Genomic DNA, 19,425 nt, shown 5'->3' with positions numbered 1-19,425 from the left:
TCGGCGATTTGCAAATCTGGTTTTGTGGGTGAAAGGGCATCACCATGGACTCTCACCACCCACTGTACTCATTCAGCCACTCCTTCAAACACGTAGCTCCTTCTGTCTGTCTCTGTATCTCCTGATACATCTTCAGCTTTCTATCTGTTTCACTCACACATTTTTAAGAACTCGTCTCTCCTATCAAACTTCTTAGTCTTTTAATACCTCCTTTCTCTCTCGCTGCTCTATTTTTACTCACAAAGACTTCCAGCATCTCACAGTACCTGTATTTTTCCCCTCTTTTTTCCACACTCTCTCTCCCTCAGATATTCTCGGGTCTATCTCTGGTGCTGAATAGGCAGATTAGTGCAGGAAAAGGCGGCTGTGAATACTGCTGTGCCTCTGTCTCTATTGACCCACTATCTAAGCTCGAGAGAGAGGGAAGCTGAGAAGGAAATGTAGCCCACGGTCTCTCTCTTTCTCTCCAACTTCAACAACACGGCTGTACCAAACTGAGAGTATGTGCAGCCTGGTAAATCCATTAATACCAACTGATTGAATCCCATTTTTATGAAACAATTAAAAAAAAAAGAAACACCCGCAGCTGCGTGAGGCAGAGCATAGAGACGTAAAACTGACAGGAGGAAGATGAAGTGAAAAAGAGGCTGTGGAGATGGAGGAGTGGTGGATGGAGCTAAAAATAAAATCTTTCTCCCTTTTTTTCCCATCATTCCCTCTCTCTCTCTCTGTTTCAGCTGTCCTGACTGTCAGTCTTTTTCTCTTGCTCTGTCCATCATGTCAGGCCGCTGTGACTTTGAATCAGTCAAACAGTTACTCAGTGGTCAAGCGGTTCCTCTCCTGTGCCAGTCGCTCTTGGAGACAGGCACCATGTGTGAGTCGTCTGCTGCAATTTGGCTGACAACAGCTGTCAGCCACTCTAACGGCAGCGAGTCGCCTCTGCTCTAGGTAATTTTCAGGATTCCTGGTTGAATTATTGGACCAAGGATCCTGCAAAAAAGTTGTTGTTTTTTTTATATCGTAGAGTTTGATTTGGCTTTAAACAGAGCAGTCTGTGTGTCCTTGTGAATATTTTTTTCTGCGAGTGCGTGTATGAACCATACAAGAGCTTAGAGACCTCCTCTACTTCTGCAGCTTGTAATCTCATCACACAGTCTAGCCTGTGGAGAGAGACAGAGAGAGAAAAGCTGGGTTTCACACTCAGAGCTTAGCTAATACTAAAATGGTTTTTTAAAAAAAGGAAAATAAAGCACTTAGCATGTGTGCAGTTCCCTAAACTGTAATGCATGTGTCTGAGTAAAGGGTCTGTCTGGCAGGATGATATCAGTGCCCTGCGCCTCCATTCAAAACTGTTGATTAGATGTTTTTCTTACATTGGACGTGTGAAAATGAAAAAGCAACTGGCACGAAGTTAATCAGCTCCCAGCTGTCCATACCTGGGAAACTGTCAAAGGGAGGCATCCTCACATGTCTGAACTACCTCAGCTGGTTCATTTCAACACAGAGGAGCAGTGGTTCAACTCTGAGGTCCTTCTGCATGTCTCAGCTCCCTGTCTCTAAGGGTGAGACTTTGAAGGAAACTCATTTCAGCTACCTGCTCGTGATCGTAGGTGACTTTTGGACTGACCGGATGGATTCAGCTCCATCTTCACTACGACCGTCCAGCCATCTGTGTTACTCCTGCTGCCACAGCACTCCGCCGAAACGTTAAAACACCTCCACACTCTGACAGTCAGTGGAACTGATCAGCGGAAGAATATCTTAAAAACCGAAACTTTACATATGGTTCTTTTTGACTTAAGATCAAACACTCCGGCTGTGTCACGTAATGTCATTTATTGGCTGCACTGTAACACACACCAGGTGACTTCATCTGAAAGTATGGTTGCTAAAATGTATATACATACATAGAATATGGGTGGGTGTTTTGAGGGATGTATATCGGTAGTATTTTGACTGACTTCCCATCTAATCAATAAGATATCTACAAATCCACTTTCTTATTGGGAGGAAGAAAAAAAAGTAAGAGGAACATGGGTTTGGAGACTGACAGCTGAGAAACTAAGTCGTAAAGCTGGTGCTGTAGTTTTTTTTTTTCCTCCTCCTCCTCCTTTGAAACCAGCGTTGGTGTTTTCTCTCCATCTCGGTCTCACAAATTAAGGGTCAGTTAATGGTAACACCTCAGGGGAGCAGAGCAAAGGAGGACAAGAAGAAAACAAAGGGTGGAAAGAGAAGACGGTGCGAGGGAAGGCGAGCTAAAATAGGCTCGCTCATCGAGGATTCCTCTTGAAGTGTCTCCCACTGAGGGTGGGCGGAGCTAGCCCGCAGTGACTTCATACGTGCTAACATCAAATGGAGGGCTGCTGTCTGACCCTACGCGGAGAGTCTCTCTGGGGAGCACAGGGGTGGGAGGATGGAAGGAGGAGAGGAGCGGGAGACCAGGGATGGATGATGGGTGGGCGTTTTTTTTTTCTTTCTTTTTTTAAGTGCAAGACTTTTATATTCTCCTTGGTGCTTTTGAAGTTGTATCGTGTGTTTACGTGCTTTTGTGAGAGTACTGTGATAACGACAGACTCTGATCACGACGCAAATACACACACAGACACACAAACAAGCATCGACTTCAGGCTTCAAACAGTGGCAACGACAGCTATTTCATTGATTTGATGACAAAAACAACAGAGGAACCTGGACATCCCCCAGAGAGCAGCCTGACTAGAACAGATGAGCCTCTTATTGGCCCTAATTTCCTGAAAATGAGTCTGCCGCTGCTGCTCTGACGAGTTAATGCCCAAAACGTCAGGTAGTGTGAGGTGGTGAAGAAATAACAGTACTTTTAACTCTGATACATTCAAACAATTTAACTGTCCTTAAGCTGATTTTTTCTGCAGCTTTATCCCATAAATTTGCAGTGCTGGACTTCTGTCTCCAGGGGAGACAATGTCTCTCCCCTGGAGCCAGTGCAGCCTGTGTGTTGTCTTTGTGCTAATATTCAGTAATGGTTGTGAAATAAATGCTTTGGTTCTTGGGCCAAGTTCAGGTCTTCCATTTGGCAGCAGCTACCATCCAGGTCTTAAAGACAATGGTATGAACCAGGTTGGGTCTTGGGTTTTTGGCCAGTGCCTCTGAAGTAATACTAAAGTAAGTGTAATGAAAATCTCCCTGGTTCTTTTTAGCCCATACAAAATCCACATTTGAACGTCTGACCAGGGCTAAAATCTTCAATTAAAGACCCAGAAAGATCACAAAGTGCATCTTAAAGCACAGCACAAAATCCGATTCACTGAACTTCTTCCAATTACACTAGAAAGAGCAGCAGATCGTAGCTGTGGTGTGATAACACAGTTATGTAAGGGGTTTTACCAGTGTGTCCTCCATTATGAGCCTTACAGTTTAGTAGAAAGTGAGATACATTTTGGAAAAAAGTTAATAAGCATTTCATTCAGAATGAAAGGCTCACAGTCTGTCTGCTGCTGCACTGCACAGTCTGCTGATTATACACCTGTCCCTGTCTCGTACCTGGCCTTTCCTTTTCTCTTTTTGTTTCTACAGGTTTTGTTTTTGTTCATGTTGTTCACTGTTCACTCACAGTTAACTGCTGAAAACTAGGGACGCTGCACCATCACTACCCAGGAGAACACAGCAGGAACAGAAGTGGTCCAGTGATTACACAGGTTTGTTAAACTATTTAAACCTTTAATTTGGAGGCGTTATCACACCTGAAACATTCCCCATAATTAAGGACTGGGGAAGTATTTGCCTTCATTTTTTCTCCTGTGTTTGGTTGTAAATCTGTGATTGTGAGAAACCTTGTCTACTGAGTGAGGTTGGTTTTTAAAATGTAATAATGAGCAGTAGGAATTGTATCCGAAACTATGAAAATAAGACCCAGGCTGTAAAAAAGAAATCCCTCAGTCCTCTGCACCGCTCACATCTCCACTTTCTATGCCTTTTTTTTTTACAGTCATATGCTGCTCAGAGTCAACATTTGCAAAGCAACTGTTAAATCAGCTAAATCAGTGTACAAGATCGTCAGACAAAATGTGTTTTTGTGCAGTAGCTTAATATAAAAGAGATCTGCTTTACCTGAGCCTTATTCCCACACAGTTTCTTGGACATTTAGAACCATTTACTGGATCTCCATTTGTTCCTAATGCACTTGTTACCATTAAGCTCGCTAGAGTTTTTTTTTACCATCAAAATTATCTCTGGGGATATCAAAGCTTTCACTTTCTCTCTTTTACACACTTATTCCCACACAACCTGACACTTTTCATTCCCTTTTCCCTCCACTCTGTTAGACTACAGCGACTGGTGCCACATTTTAAAGGCTTCCATATACAGTAAAGCTCCTTGTAGTTTACGCTTTCTTGCAAAGTGCTTCATTTTCCATCTGCTGCGCTCATTTCCTGTCAGGTACTCACTGTGTTAAAGCCTTTGCTTCCTGCCTGGAGGAACAGAGGCTTCTCATACCTGCTCCAGTTACATACAGTCCACTTGACAAAGAGCAAAACTACCCACAGAAAAACTGACAGCAGTCACCCAAAAAGCTGCAGGGGAAAAAGGAATTACAAAGAGAGAAAGGTCTGGGAGACTAAATGCATTTGTGTGAGCAGGGACGGTGAGAGAGTTCGAATGAGGTGAAAGACGAGCTACAGGGAGAGAAGACGGGCCTTGTGCTGACGGTGCATAACACTCCAGGCCGTGGTTAGGTCTGTGAGGAAGTTCTTCTGTCTTTTCAGTGATTTCTGCAGCCGTGTGGTGGTCGGCCGGAGCGACTGGGGGATATCGCGTGTCGTCCGTCTACAGCAGCAACATGAGCTCAGACGGTGGAAAGTCAGGATGTCTCAATGAGGGGAACAATTGATCCGACAGTAAATGTTGGAGGGAAACCGGGCAGGTCTAACCACATCAGACCTTCTTTAAAAGGTGCCATATGTCAAGAGATTTGCTGAATAATACATTATATCGCAGTGAAAAACTGGCTGATCTGTATCAGTATCACAGCATAAATACATTTTGATGTTATAGGCTACATAATTGTTTAAGTTGCTGATCTGTAATGTTGCTGTTTTCCCATGTTGCTTTCCTGCTCTCTGCATTTCTTTTACGTAGTTATTTCAGTATTTCCTGCAGCTCTTCCTTCCCTGGTAGCCAAATGGTTTCCACACGTCGTGTAACCACAACGTCCCCTGTTTGATTCCAGCTTCAGACCTTTGTTTCATGTCACGTCCCTCTCATTGCTCTTGCTTTCTGTCTCAGTTTCACAGTCAACTGTTCAATAAAACCAAAATGGCAAAACCTAAAATAGAAATATAAATTCTCAGCAGTGAAATAATGTCACTAATGAAAACACAAAGTAGCTGATTTTATCTGCGAATGAAACACTAACAGTATAATTTCATTCAGTACTGACTGACGAGCTGATTCACTAACAAATCATTTCAAGCACAAAGCAAAAAAACATTCCTGTTTTCCTGACAGTTTGCAGAATGTGGCTGAGGGCCTGCTGGTGCATTGAGAACAGGCTTCACACTCAAATATAGTCATTTAAATGTTATTACCATGACTATATGTATTGTAGATATAAAATTTAAAAAAAGCTTGGTAAACAGAGATATGTTGACCTGTGAGTCACCAAATCAGTGGTTACTAAGCCAATGCATCCTCAGTGTATTCAGATAACAAGACCTCTGCACTAAGAATGATTTCCCAATAACAACACGCTGTTCCAGGGCAGAATAAACATAGACACCGGATAAATCCACACGTCAGACATGTACCTCAGTGGCTGTGTGACTCAGTGTATTTGATGACATCCTGATTACTCGCACAGAGCACTGAACTGCACATTATGTGATTGTAGAAGGGAAAAAAAAAAAAAAACATTTCTTTTCCCTTAATTGCCAGTGTTGGATGCAGACCTACGGTAGCTACAGAAACAGAAAATTAAGAAAAGTATAAAACCTCCACACACACTGAACCCAAAGATACCATGGAGATATGACGTGAAGGGACTGAACGTGTAAAACAGCCTTCTGCTGCAGACTGTTCTAATGAGGTTAGCCAGGAAACATCAAGACACTTCTGATGATGCCTGAGATGCCGTCACATTTTAGTGTGTTTACTCGGCTTTTGTTTAAACTGCCAGAGCCTGTTTTACATGATCGCTGATGGGAAACTGCCACAGGGCACACGAGAAGCACCGCTCGCTACATCTGGAGTCTTTTCACTGAGCTGCTGAAAACTGTTCAACTTGTAAAAGCATCACAAACGCTGCGGACTGTGTTTGTGTGAGTCTACAGCGACAAAGATGGTTCAGACAGCTGACAGTTTACAACAGTGACAATCAAATGAATGAAGAAATCACCAGTAGGAGAGTTGATACTGTGTCTGCCAACTGCCTGACAGTTAGACATAAACACTTACACACACAGTGGCAGCTACTGCGGCTGCTCTTTATACTCAGCCTACCTATTCAATGTTATCAGCACTAAATATGATTGAGACACAACTTTTTTTCTTTATAAAACACACAATATTCTGCCTCGTCCTTCTGAACAATAAATGCCAAGTGTACAATGAAACTGTTAAAAGGCCGACATCAAATGAGAAAGCAGCCCCCACAGAAAGCGCACATAACACTGCACAAGAAGGTTAGGGAAGGTATGGCACTAATAAAGTTTGAAACTGCACAACACAATGCAGGGGCATGTACACAAGAGGTTCAGATTCTTACAATCACTGTAACAACACTGTCCTGGCCAGATTTTTGACCTCTGTCTAGTCTTAAAAATATTTCTCAAAATCTGAAGTTAAAAAAACAAACAAACAAAACTTTGCAGATTAAGAAATATCAAACCGAGAGAGGAGATGATTACAAGTTGGAATAACACATACTTTATAGGCTGCTTGTTTGTCTGTGTGTGTGTGTGTGTGTGTGTGTGTGTGTGTGTGTTTGAATTTGTGTGAATGGTACCAGACTGTCCAGGTGGAGGTATTCCAGATGGGACTCTGGGCAGGTACAGCAGCACCGTCAGAACACCTGCTCTGCTCCCCCAGCATGGCTCCATGGCTATGGGCTTTGGCACTGCCTGTATGCACCAAAGATAAACAAACACGTACACAATGAACACACACTGGAAAGAAAATCAGCAAAAACATAAAGATTCAAGAGAACACATTGCTTGCAGTAAGAAACGTGAATTTACACTGAGCCAAACAGCACTGAGGAGAAAATTAAACATATATACATATATATATGTATATATACATATATACATATATATATATGTATGATACAGTTTTATATACAATGTCAGAGCAGATGCTGTGAGTAAATATGTTTAATATGTGTGTTTGGGAAGGTGGCACGCTCCTATCAAGCATCGAAGCAGCCACCCAGCCTGTCTGAAGGCTGTAGCAGACACCTCCAGCCACACTGCCCAGATGCCTGCTGCCGCCTCCCCCAGGTTCAAAGCTCCCAGCTGAGGGAAGCAGACTGACTGGCAGCCTGTGGAGTTCCACCTGCTGTGCAGCTGATGTGAACAGGTAGGGGATCATTCTGTCTGTCTCTCTGGGTAAGGATAGGATATCAGCTCTCACACCCATTCCACTCATCTATGCTGTTATTCAACAGCCTCTAAATGCAGAGTTACACATTTTCCCATTTGCACGAGCACAGATCTCCTGTGCCTCTGTCACACAACGCTCCATCCATCCGTCACTTCAGAGTCCCACAAAGCCTCGAACGAAATCAGGCTTTTCACAATAAAACGCTAACCCTAAACCCTTTTAACACGTTTAAAATATATACTGTGAACTTCCTACCTGATTTGATTTCAAAATAAAAATAACCATCCTTTCATGTGTAGCACCACTGGGACTCACGGTATATAATGTGTCTACTGTCTGTATATTATCAGCTAATGGCTGGGATAGAGTTTCCTCACATCTGAGTACACAACAAGGAGAAGAGAATTGATCAGGTTTGACCCTTATGCTACACCGTACCACAGAGGTCACAGAGATAGACCCGGTTTATTTCTGTGGTCTGTTGAAAGTGAGACATGCAGACATACACACACACGCACACACTGTATATGTATGTACATAACAAGAGCTCATGAGTCTGTTCACCCATCTCTCATTACACATTACTGTGCTTTACACATGTATTTTAACCACGTTCCTCATTACTTCACTGTTTTCCCTTTTCTTTTTTGTTTCTTCTGATCCTTCATCTCGGCTCTGAGTGATGAGCAGCTCTGTCAGATACTCAGCAACTCTGACTGACGCTGTTACTTTTGGGACATTACGAGTCAGAACAACAGCTACAGAAATAGTAACACTTCTATAGTCTATTATAGTCTAATCAAGCACTCAGAGCACTTTTACTAAATGCCATTCACCCATTCACACACATTCATACACACATACTAGCTGTACAACCATCAGGGGCAGTTTGCAGTTCAGTATCTTTGACATGTGGACCGGAGGACACCGGGTATCGATTAGTGGACAACCCGTTCTACATCCTGAGCCACAACAACTTAACTGCTTTTGCCACATATGTTTTAAGTTCCTCAGAGAAGCTGTAGGAAGGTGGTCATGGTGGAAGGTGGGCGTACAAAGTACAAGAATTTGACACTGGAGACCGGTGTTTGCATCCCACGTCCCATGTGCTGTTAAGTTCAGGTTACTGAAGCGTTTGGTTAGGGTTAGGGAAAGGTTATGGTTTCAGCTAAAAACCTGAACACATCAGATTAATCATTTCAGCTGGACTTGATTCAGGTTCTTGAAATTCTTTCAACTCTCATTCTAAAGGCTTCAGTTCTGAACAGTTTCCATGCTGAAGTACAACACACACACATACACACACATTTTGACCGTGATATGCACAAATAACTAATGTTCATTTACACAGTTCATGTTGGCTTAAACTTTAAACTGTCAGCATGGTTTCCAAAGCAACAGCAACTTGTGTGTGTGTATGTGTGTGTGTGTGTGTGTGTGTGTGTGTGTGTGTGTGTGTGTGTGTCTGTGTGCAGTTACAAGACACCAGCTCCTTTGATCTCAGATGCACATAAACCACGAGAAATGAGTACACACAGTCACAACCATGTTTACATTACATCATATTTATGAGACTGAGACTAAGAATCACTGGTCAGTTGTGTGAAAGGTCATTCAAATTTAGCGAGTCAAAGATGAAGTAAGTGCATGTAGTGTACATGTGTCCGCTGCAGGTGCAGCTACACAAGCATCAGAACAAGCTCTAAAAAAGGTACGTCTATGAATTTTGTTGGGTTTTTTCCCCTTTACTTTTGGGAAAAAAGTACCTGGAACAAATCCAATTAAATAAAAAAGAAAAGAAAAAAGAAAAACAACATTTGGAGAAAGCTGGTAAATAACTGGAAATAGCTTAAAGCATAATTTAAGTTCATATTTTTAAAAGCTGATGAAGTAAACATCAGACAGTGACAAAAAATTACCTTCAACACAAAACAAACAGCTAAAATGTTGAATGCATTTCCTTCACTGTCAAACACTTCACTGCAATTCAGTGCTCTCAAACCTGCTTTGCTTTCAGACATTAATACAGAAGATGTCATTTAAACACTGTGAGAATTAAATCATCAAAACACTTTTCTGCAACATCACACACAGTCAACACACCACAGCACAACTTTAATACAGCACTGAAACTATTTCTGCTTAGTGAGTTTAAAACACTAGTTTTTAGTTAGAGCGGTGGGTCTACGTGTCAGTACCTTCTACACACACCGGGTGGTTATAAAACTGATGTACAGTATATGAGTGAGCAGCTCCATTAGCAGGTCGGCTCTCCACACATCACACACCGGACCATTTGATTTCACTGGTTAATAACAGGCAGTTTAGCAAAATGGCAAATCTAACTACAGAGAAGTCTGTGTATGTGCGTGTGTGTGTGTACAAAGGATGTGTGTGTGTCTGAATCTTCGTGTATTGTGTTTGTGCCAGCGTATACTTGTGTGAGTCACTCTATCTGTGTGTATAGGAGTAAATGATGAAGCAGCGCCAAGGTGACGTGATGACTTTAAGAGCTTTCTCTGGCTCCTTTCCCAACCTAATCACAGTAAGTGTGTGTGTGTGTGTGTGTGTGTGTGTGTGTGTGTGTGTGAGAGAGAGAGAGAGAGAGATTGTGCACAAGTGACAAGTAAGAGAGGGGGCTTAGAGAAAGGTACAAATGAATAGAGAGGAAAAAAGAGGGGTGAGTGGAGAGGGGAGTGAGGTGTGAGGTCAGTGTGGAGGGTCAGGTGGGTGGCGTCCAGGTAACCATTTAAGTCAACAGTAAAATCCTGCTGAGCTGTCTGTCCAGTATAAAAGCTTTCTCAGCTAACAGCCGCTAAGCAGAGAACAGAGGTTCAGACTGGAGAGAGAGAGAGAGAGAGAGAGAGAGAGAGAGAGAGAGAGAGAGAGAGAGAGAGATCACAGTCTCTCTCTCTCTCTCATTTTATTTATATTTTAAATATTAAGTGCTACTTAAGCCCAGACAGCAGTTTTTTGCTGACTGTGTGCAGCGTAGAAATTGGCTCTTTGGCAATACTGAGCAATTTCAGCCCTTCGATCTATGAAGGATTATTGGAAATAATCCAGTTGGTCAGGGTGCTGGTGTTTTTTACCATGCCGTTTTGGTGCCAGCTCTGGTGACTGCCAAATGAAGCCAGGCCAGTTATACCTCTCTATTTCAATTTTCAGATTGCTGCAGTCGTGAGTTACCTATAGGCCACAGTGCCCCTGATATGTAACACGTGAATGTAAATGGGATAGAGTGAGGGCCATGTTCTTCTTATTGCATTTGAATATTTTCCACTGCGCAACAGGTTAAGTCTTTCATTTTGGTTTTATTCGTGACTTGAACGTTGCTTGCATAAATTAAAAGTTGTGCATGCACAGTGTGGATAATCCTGCCACAGACCACTGTGCTTGTCAAGCTGCCTTTGACTCAGCTTCCACTGTTTTCAGATCAGTTAAGTGTTAAGTGTTAAGTGACAGCTGTAGCGGGTAAACGAGCAAATTACACTGCGATTTATCAGCTCACACCGGTGTTAGCTGTCGTACTGATCACCTTGGTCAACACGTGTGACGATGAGGAGTTAGGGTGTTTCGTGGAGAAGCTTTTAATAACTCCTTTCGCAAGGAACTTCTTTCACAGTCATTTTTTCAATTTACATATTTACAGTTAACCATGTACCATAATACCCAAGCCTTTTAATTCTGTTCTGCCTTTTAGTTATCACATGAACATCTTTTCCTTTCTGTTAATCTGGGTGCTGGTTTAGGAATATTTTGAATATTACCATTTTTTTAACAATACTTTTCCTCTGTCCTGCACATGTGATATGTTTAGTCAGTTCAAAGGAATAATCGACATAAAGGGCAGCAGTTGGTTCTTGCCGATCTGTAAAAGTCACCATTGTTACACAGTGTGCTTTTCTGTGTGTGTGAGTAAAGACTGAATCTATTCTTGTGTTGGTTCTTTGTCCTCCAGGTCCTGTTTGCGTCAACATGCTTCTGTCATACAGAAGAAAGGAACAAGCCCCTGTCACATTAATGTGACATCGCGTAACTGGTTCTGGCCAGAAACTTGCCAATATACGAGGAATGGCCTTATTTATTTATTTAACAGTAAAATACTCAAAAAAGGAAATTCAGACAAGGTCATTTTATTCTGCACCTTCTTTCGAGTCCATTTCTTCTGTTTGACTTTCTCCTTTCATTTATCAGAAACAACAAACAGAGAAAAGAGGAAAATTCCACGATGTCCTGGAGAAGAGAGGTCATTCAGCAAAGTGTCAGTCTCACCTCTCCCCTCCTTTCATCTCCTCTCCTCCTCACAGTTTCCTTCCTCCTCTCCAGTTTTTTTCATCCACGTCTCCTCTCCTTTTGTCTCTTGGACTCGCTTCAAACAAACAATTGTTGCAACAGTCGTCCCATTTTTGTCCCCGGAATGAACAAAGTGGTCAATTGAGTAGTGTTTATAGGTGGGGGGTAGAGCTACAGCAGCATGACAGATAAATTGTCTGAGGCCAGAGATAACGGAGCCAAAAGTTTATCTTCCTCTGAAAAGCTACTATTTTTTTTCTTTCTTTTTTCTCTGAAGCTGTGTCTTCCACCAGCCTTCTGCTCCGGGTGCAGCCGGGTGAAATGACAGCTGTAAATTGCAAATTCCTAATCCAATCGTCCAAATAAGCAAGTAAGTAACTGGTGAACAGCAAGCAAGGCATGAAAACACAATCTAGTCTGAGAAATAGAAAAGCGGGGAAAGCGATTGTTGTTTCAAATGAACAGTGGCCACAGGCAGAGCAGCCAGTGTTGTATATATAAAGATATGACAGTAAACCTCTTTTAAACCATGCTAATTTCAGATGAGTTAAACTATGAGCGGAAAAAAAGGGTAATTTTTTTTTTTGATCACCTGTGATCAAGTTTGAATGGAAAACAACTTAGATTAAACAGCTTCACACTGATGGATACAGAGGAAATTTTTAAAAAATGTAAATGTACACACATAATATTTAAATCAAAGGATATGTACAAATTCTCACTTAGTATTAAAGAGGCTTAGAATTTCCTAATAACTTGCATGTAACATGTCCTGTTAGTAAGCAGGTAGTCAGATCTTCATTTTGGACACAGCCTATCGACCTGTTCGGCTGAAGCGCCTCCACTATTACCACCTTTCAATAGCACTTGTGTTTTTGTTTCCGGGTGACTGGGCTCTGTGATGGGTCTCTGAGTTTGGAGAATGAGGTTAACAAGTTCTTGCCTCATAAATTCAGCCTCAGGAAATGGTCCAAAAATCCATCCACCGTAACGGCAGCAAAGTTTGGTCCTTTTTCATCCCGCTCTAACTACTATTCTAATCTTCAGCTCTTCATCTCTCCATCAAAAGACTTAGGGGGCATTCTGTCTTTCAGAAGGCTGAATACAAACTTCCTGTGGTTTCTACAAACTTTAGTGAACACAGAGCTAATGGTTAAACTGTCCTCCTGATGACATCTGGTCTATTCTTCCATGCAGAGGACAGCAGATCTTTCACATTATGGGAGTAGGTGTGATGTTTCCCGGTTAACAAGTGAGTCGGAAAGTTGCTGGTAAAGTTTGAAATGTTTGTAAAACATGTAATTATATTAATGCGCCTATGTATTTAGAGTTAATGTCCAGAACTGCAAAACAGCACATACTGTATGTGTGTGTGTGTATACACTATATGCATTCATCACTATTAAGAGTATACACTATTAAGTTTCCTCAAGGGCAATGCAATGTGCTTGTCAGAAAATCCAGTTTCTCTCAGAGGAACTGAGCAGTCACTGAATCACAGTAAGACCACGGGGACAGGAAATATTCAATACGCAGCTTTAACGAGGCTCAGGTCTAAAAGTCAAAACAAAAAGATTCCTTCAGCTTGTTTTAAAGCTGAACTTGGCATCTGAGACTGAGCAAGATAACGATCACACGGCAGCACAGATTATCATACAGTATAATTTAACAATGTGGCTGAAGGTCAGGAGGTAAATATAGAGATGCACCTAACGGCAGAGGGAAGACGCACCTCCCTCCTCTCCCTCCAAACTCTCTGCTTTCCTTTGCTCCATATCGCCTCCTCGTTTGAACTTTCCTCTCACTGTCCCTCAGTCTTCGTTGTCAGGCCTCTCCCTCTTCCCCATCACTTACATCTCATTCTCTTGAACTGACGTTAGCCTTTGCTTATAGATCCCTATAGACCTGCAAATTCAGGGATTTGCAGGTCAAACGATGTCAAGGAACCAAAGTTATAACTGGGTTAAATGTGACTGAGAAGCGTATACCTAACCTAAAGCTGATGAAGTTCTGTTAAACCTAGATGTCAAAAGAACATTTACCTTTAAACCAGATTCAGCCCATTTTAACCCAGTTAAATGTGTTTTCACCACATCAGTGCTGGACTGCGAAAATGACACACACACAAAAACACACACAAGCTTCACCACAGTGCCTTTAAAACACAGCCACTAGAACTTGGATATCAGGGGCATCTCTTGAAACGATGCTTGGCTTATCTGTGCTCACATCGATAAAAAGCCTTGGGCACAGTCTCAGTATGCAGCAGGATCTTTGTTACGCTGATTGTCTGGGTGTTACACTCTTAATGCTTCTCTGCTCGGAGCAAAGACGTGGTTTGTAAGCCGATATGCGGTTTGGGTCTTCGTGGAATTTTATCAAATCTGAATCTGCGATTGAATCTGAATCTTTTTGAATCCCGTATTCAATCTACTTTAACTTTCTGCATTTGTAAGTCATTAAGTTATAAGTACCAAGAACTTCAAGATTTATTGAGAAATAACCACTGTTTTGTTGAAACACTTAAGTTTGAGTGTCTATGGCATGGTTTAAAAAACGAAATAAAGTATTTGCACTTTTTTCACTCTCTTTTATTTAGGCAGTGAAACATCTTTTAGGGATAAAATGTTATTTATTTATTTAGTATGCTGTTTTGTTTTGTTTTTTTTTTATAAACAATCCTGTTGAAGACATTATGTCTGGAGGTTATTTTAGGTAACCCATGATCACTTTCCCCCTCTTCCTCACGCTCTCTCTCCCTGTCTCGCTCATCCTCCCTGGTGGCATTTTAAGTGGCTTTAAACTGACACAAAGGGCTCAATGCTGGATTGTGGGGCTTTGAACATGCTGTAACCCCAATTGGCCTCCCCGTCGAACACATCTCAGACCGGCACACACGTGGGAACACACACATACACAAACACCGCGTCGCTCTCTGACCCCTGAGGTGTGGAGAGTGCCCCCCTGTCGTGCCCTCCTTAGCCGATTAGACCGGCCATGCATGTCCACCCCCGCAGGGCAGAAAATTGTCGTGTCCAATCCTCTCTCCATCCAAAGCCCCTTTTTCCATTTCCTCCCCTCTCTGTCTGTCTGTATCTGTCGCTGTGCTCCACAGGGAGCCTGCTGGATTGAGAGGAAATGGTGCTGATCAGGGAGTGAGACAGACAGTGTGTGAAGAGCGCTTTTGTCGTACTCATCAGTGTGATAGTTCGGGTCAGGTGGTTCAGTGTTTCTGAACTGAAGGATTTTTTTTTTTCTGAATGTATGCATGAGTTACAGATACGCAATGCTCTGTGTCACTGTCACGTGTTTTACATGCATGTTCACAGCAGAAGTCTGCGCAGTTAGCGTGTGCTGCCGCACGCCTCTGGTCTGTGTGTCACTCTCGATCAGCTCTGGTCGTGTTGAGCATCATCACAGGAGAAAGTTTTCTTTTATTAAGCGAGTTTACATCCATTCTTAAAACATGTGTTGCTGCTCTGTTGAACATTCGCTGCTCTAATTAGTGGAGCATCATGCTGCTGCCAGGGCTGAAGTCCTCTCTCTGCGCCTCTGTGTTGGGGATAACTGTATGATCTAAAGTCTAACTATCCCCCGGTCTCATTCAGATCGGGCCCGACTGTCCTTGGACCCCTTTCGAATGAGGTTTCTCTTTTTTTAAAAGTCAATATTCTTATCAGTCAACACCTGCACTTGTTGTTACCTGAAGCAGTAAAGGTGATGACACAGATGATAAGTTGTGTGTTCTAGGTTGTTTTCATTTGGAACACAGGCACAGCCTGTGGAGTAAACCTGTTTTTAGGAGATGAACTCGGAGTTTTATTTAATTCCCAATTAAAGCTGCAAATCTGTCAACCCACCAACCAACGACCTATGACCTTTAAAGCGAGTGAACTACAGAGTGAGCATGTGCTGCTGTGCCGTTTCCTCCGCGTGGCATTTGAAGAGCTGTTCTCTCTTAATGAATAAAACAAGCGAAAAAGTGCAGTTTGCCATTTACATTTGGATTCTGTTCATAGACCGAGGGGAGGGAGACGGAGGGAACAGGCGGACATGTTTGAGGTATTTCTAAGAAAAAAGAAAATCCCTCTGAGCTTTGAGAGTGAGAGGAGATTTTCCGGCACAAAGTGGTATCTTTATCCCTGTAATCAGAGAGATCCAACGGGAGATATGGCATGCCTCGTCCCTTCTCTTCTCCTCCTCCTCCTTTTTCTCTAATCTCCATAAAAAGCTGTGCTTCCTGTCTCTCTCATAAACAGTTTGTTGTCATATATAACTTCTAAACAAGTAAACAAAAAGGCTCTGCAGAGCGGGCACCCTGTTGTCTCTGTGACCGCCTCTTGCAGGCTGTCCTCCAGCATCGTCCTCACAACTCTACTTTTACATTTAAAACGTGTGATACAGTGGTTTATATGTGAGGAGCGGAGCAGAAGCAAGGAGACAAGAAGAAGAGGAGGAGAGGAAATGAGGAGGGAAGGGTGAAGAAGAGGAAACAAGGAGAGAAGAGGGAGTGAGCAGAGGAGAGGATAAAAAGAGAAATGAGGACATGAACAGACAAAAAGGGAGAGTAGATGAGTAGGGAGTAAATGAGTATGAAATAAGGAGGAAAGGAGACAAAAAGAGGAGAGGTATGGAAAGGAATGAATGGAGAAGAGGGGAGGAGAAGAAAACGACATAAAAGGACAGGTGAGGAAACAAGGAGATGGGACACAAGGAACAGAAAATTAGGAGAGAATTTAAGGGAGATACAGAGAGGTAAAGAATTATGAGATGAAAGGAAGATGAGTGGATGAAAGGAGACAAGGAGAGGAGAGGAAAGAAGAGGAAAACAGATGAGAGCAGATGTAGGAGAAGAGCAGAAGAGATGGAAGGAGAGGAAAGGAAGTAGAGGGAGGAAAAGTAAATAGGAAGAAAAGGAAAGAGCAGGGAGATGAAACGATGAAAAATGTGCAGAGCGAAGCGGCAGAGATGAGGGGGGAGGAGAACAAAGCAGGAGGGTGGAGGGCAGGAGAGGGAGAGATGGTGAGACAGAGGAGAGTAGGATGACAGGGCTGAAACCAGGAGAGGAAATGAGGAATGATATTCTTTTTCACACACACACACTCGCTCTGGCTTTAAGCTGCACCGCTGGGAGTCGGTGGCTTGTAGCTGCACTCTGTGTTGGTGGGAACGAAGTCGGCTGCTTGTCAAGCGAATCGCTTAGTGGTGTTTGAAGGCTCCCAGAGATCGAGTGTCATGTTGAATCAACCCTTCGCTCCGAGAGCCTGGATGCACCATTACAGCAAATTATTTACAATTTTCATCTATTAGAGTGTTAATCTGTCTATAGATTCAGCTGCCTCGCACTTTCACACACACCATCTGCCTTCCTGCATCTTTTTTTTCCCCCCATCCCTCTTCTTCCTCTCATTCCTTCTATATCTATTGTCCACATTCTGTCTGTCTTCCTTGTCCTTTGTTTCCTCCCCCCTGCTTTCATACATTTTGGCATTTTCTCTGTGGAGTTTCACAGTAGGAGGAGTCTGGTTACAAAATACCGTTTCTCAGGGTGAGACAACAAACCAAATTAATCAAATTACCAATATTGCAAATCTCTTGTTGGCTTTAATTTACTCTCATTGCACTTTTCAAAGAATAAATCTTCTGAATCACACATAATTAAACTGAAGAAAGCTACAACAATCAATCAGGCCAGAGTCCATTCCAGAAGTCACAAAGTCATTAATCCAGCCAAACTTACAAAACTAAGCCTGCCCAAAAAAAGCAATGTCATGTAATGATCTATTAAAACAATGTGTTATCATAACATTTACTTCAAACAGTTTGAAAATGCTCATCCAACTTAGGACTGTTCACACTAAAGTTAAAAAACAAATACACAAACAACAAACAAACAACATATCCCCATCCTCTGTTGTTTGTTCACAGACAGTATGACCTGTGTTTAGAGCAGTTACTGTCCCTCCTGTCCATTTATATGTCCCTCTAACCATGGGGACGTTTTCACTTAGAGAAGGCAGAAACAGCGTCATCATAAATTAGTTTCTGCTCGAGATGTTCAGCCATTGTTGTTATTATTTGTTGTTATTGTTTATTCACAGTGTGTTGCTGATCTTACCTCTCACCCTAATACACTGCATCCACCGTTCATGTGCTTAATTGCATCTTGTGGATGTGCCGCGTTAATTTCTGAGCACGCACACGTCTAACAACTCGGAATATAAGAAGTGTTCATCAAGCGAACACGAACATGTAATTAAAAGAGAGCACAGAGGATTAACAGTGTCTATGCAGGAGATGAATGGGACTTTCAGTAATGGAGTCCTTTATGTCCAAATCATTCCTCCCACCAGGCTGCTCATCCTGCACGTCTCTCTCCTAAATTTTGTGTTTGTTGTCCTGTTTTTACACTTCCTGCCTCCTTTTCTCCTCCTGTTCATCGTTTATGTCTCTCTCTCCTTCATCGTTTCTCTCCACTTGTTTGTTTCTTGTCTCTGTCGTTTCCTCCTCCAGTCCTCAGTGTGGGACAGCGGGTCACATCCTCGTCTCCACACACCTGCATATTAAGCACATTGTGCGAGCGTGTGTGTGTGTGTGTGTGTGTGTGTAAGAGTCGGCAGTTGCGTTGAATTTCCATTTTAATCAGCACGTCGGAGAGCGAACAATCCTATTACTGCAAGGGAGGACAGAAGGGCCACTTCACAACCTCTCCCTCCCTCTATCTCTTCCCCTCTCCCTTGTTCTGTCCCTCCATCCCCCTCTCTCTCTCTCTCTGTGACGACAAATTAATCATCTCTCTAATGCCTCATGAAAGCCAAACTTCTTTTTTTTTTTTTTTTGCCTGTTCTTAATTTGGGAGGTGGAGTATATCTGTCTTTCACCCTCTCCTTCTCCAGACGCACACACAGACACAGACACACACACAGACAGACGCAGACACACACAGACATACACACACACACACACTCTGTCCTCTCCACTCTCCTTTCACTATTAGTGTTGGAAAGATGAATGTGTTTTCTGCCTGCCAAGGATGTGTAGTTGCATCCACAGGGGAGGTTATACACACAAATATGTGCGTTGTTGTGCACACACATACATGCACCTGTACTGTATAAATGCACACACGGGCACGCCTAACGCACGTGCACATGCTCTAAAGGGCCATCATCATTCCTGAATTTTCTCTCGTCTTTTTTTTTTTTTCAGTATTGATGGATTTCAGAGGAGGAGGGGTGGAGATATCGATCAAGGAGAGAGGAGGAGAACAGAGAAACACACTCATCATTAGGAGAGCAGGGAAGAAAAGGCTGTAGACTGAGAAAATGGCCTAATGAGAAAGAATATGGGTGCCAGGTTCCACACCATAGCCTGGATCCACAGCTCTGAAACACACCAGAGCTCTGGACTTTTTTTTCTTACTTTAGGTGTCAACCTATTTGGTAAACATTAGGGAAAGACTGTGGTCTAAGGTTTGATATGTCACATAAACACTGCTGCATAGTACATGTTGTCCTCTAACATGGCAGTGAGGCCCACATCTACTCCTCCTGT

At 42.6% G+C, this 19,425-nt stretch overlaps 1 protein-coding gene across 2 annotated transcripts in view; it reads right to left on the bottom strand.

Moving 5' to 3' along the window:
• The window catches only part of atrnl1a (attractin-like 1a), a 185,050-nt gene that overhangs the window by 7,769 nt on the left and 157,856 nt on the right, over positions 1–19,425 (bottom strand). For both annotated transcript variants that reach the window (XM_041050639.1, XM_041050640.1), the window contains one exon: positions 6,980–7,094. In XM_041050639.1, coding sequence (XP_040906573.1) covers positions 6,980–7,094 — 115 coding nt within the window. The remainder of the gene's footprint in view (positions 1–6,979; positions 7,095–19,425) is intronic.

The sequence above is a fragment of the Toxotes jaculatrix genome, chromosome 11, assembly GCF_017976425.1.
Source record: "Toxotes jaculatrix isolate fToxJac2 chromosome 11, fToxJac2.pri, whole genome shotgun sequence".
In the NCBI taxonomy this organism is placed as follows: domain Eukaryota; kingdom Metazoa; phylum Chordata; class Actinopteri; family Toxotidae; genus Toxotes; species Toxotes jaculatrix.
Note: the sequence above shows the minus strand (reverse complement) of the source record. Positions and strands in the feature narration are given on the sequence as shown.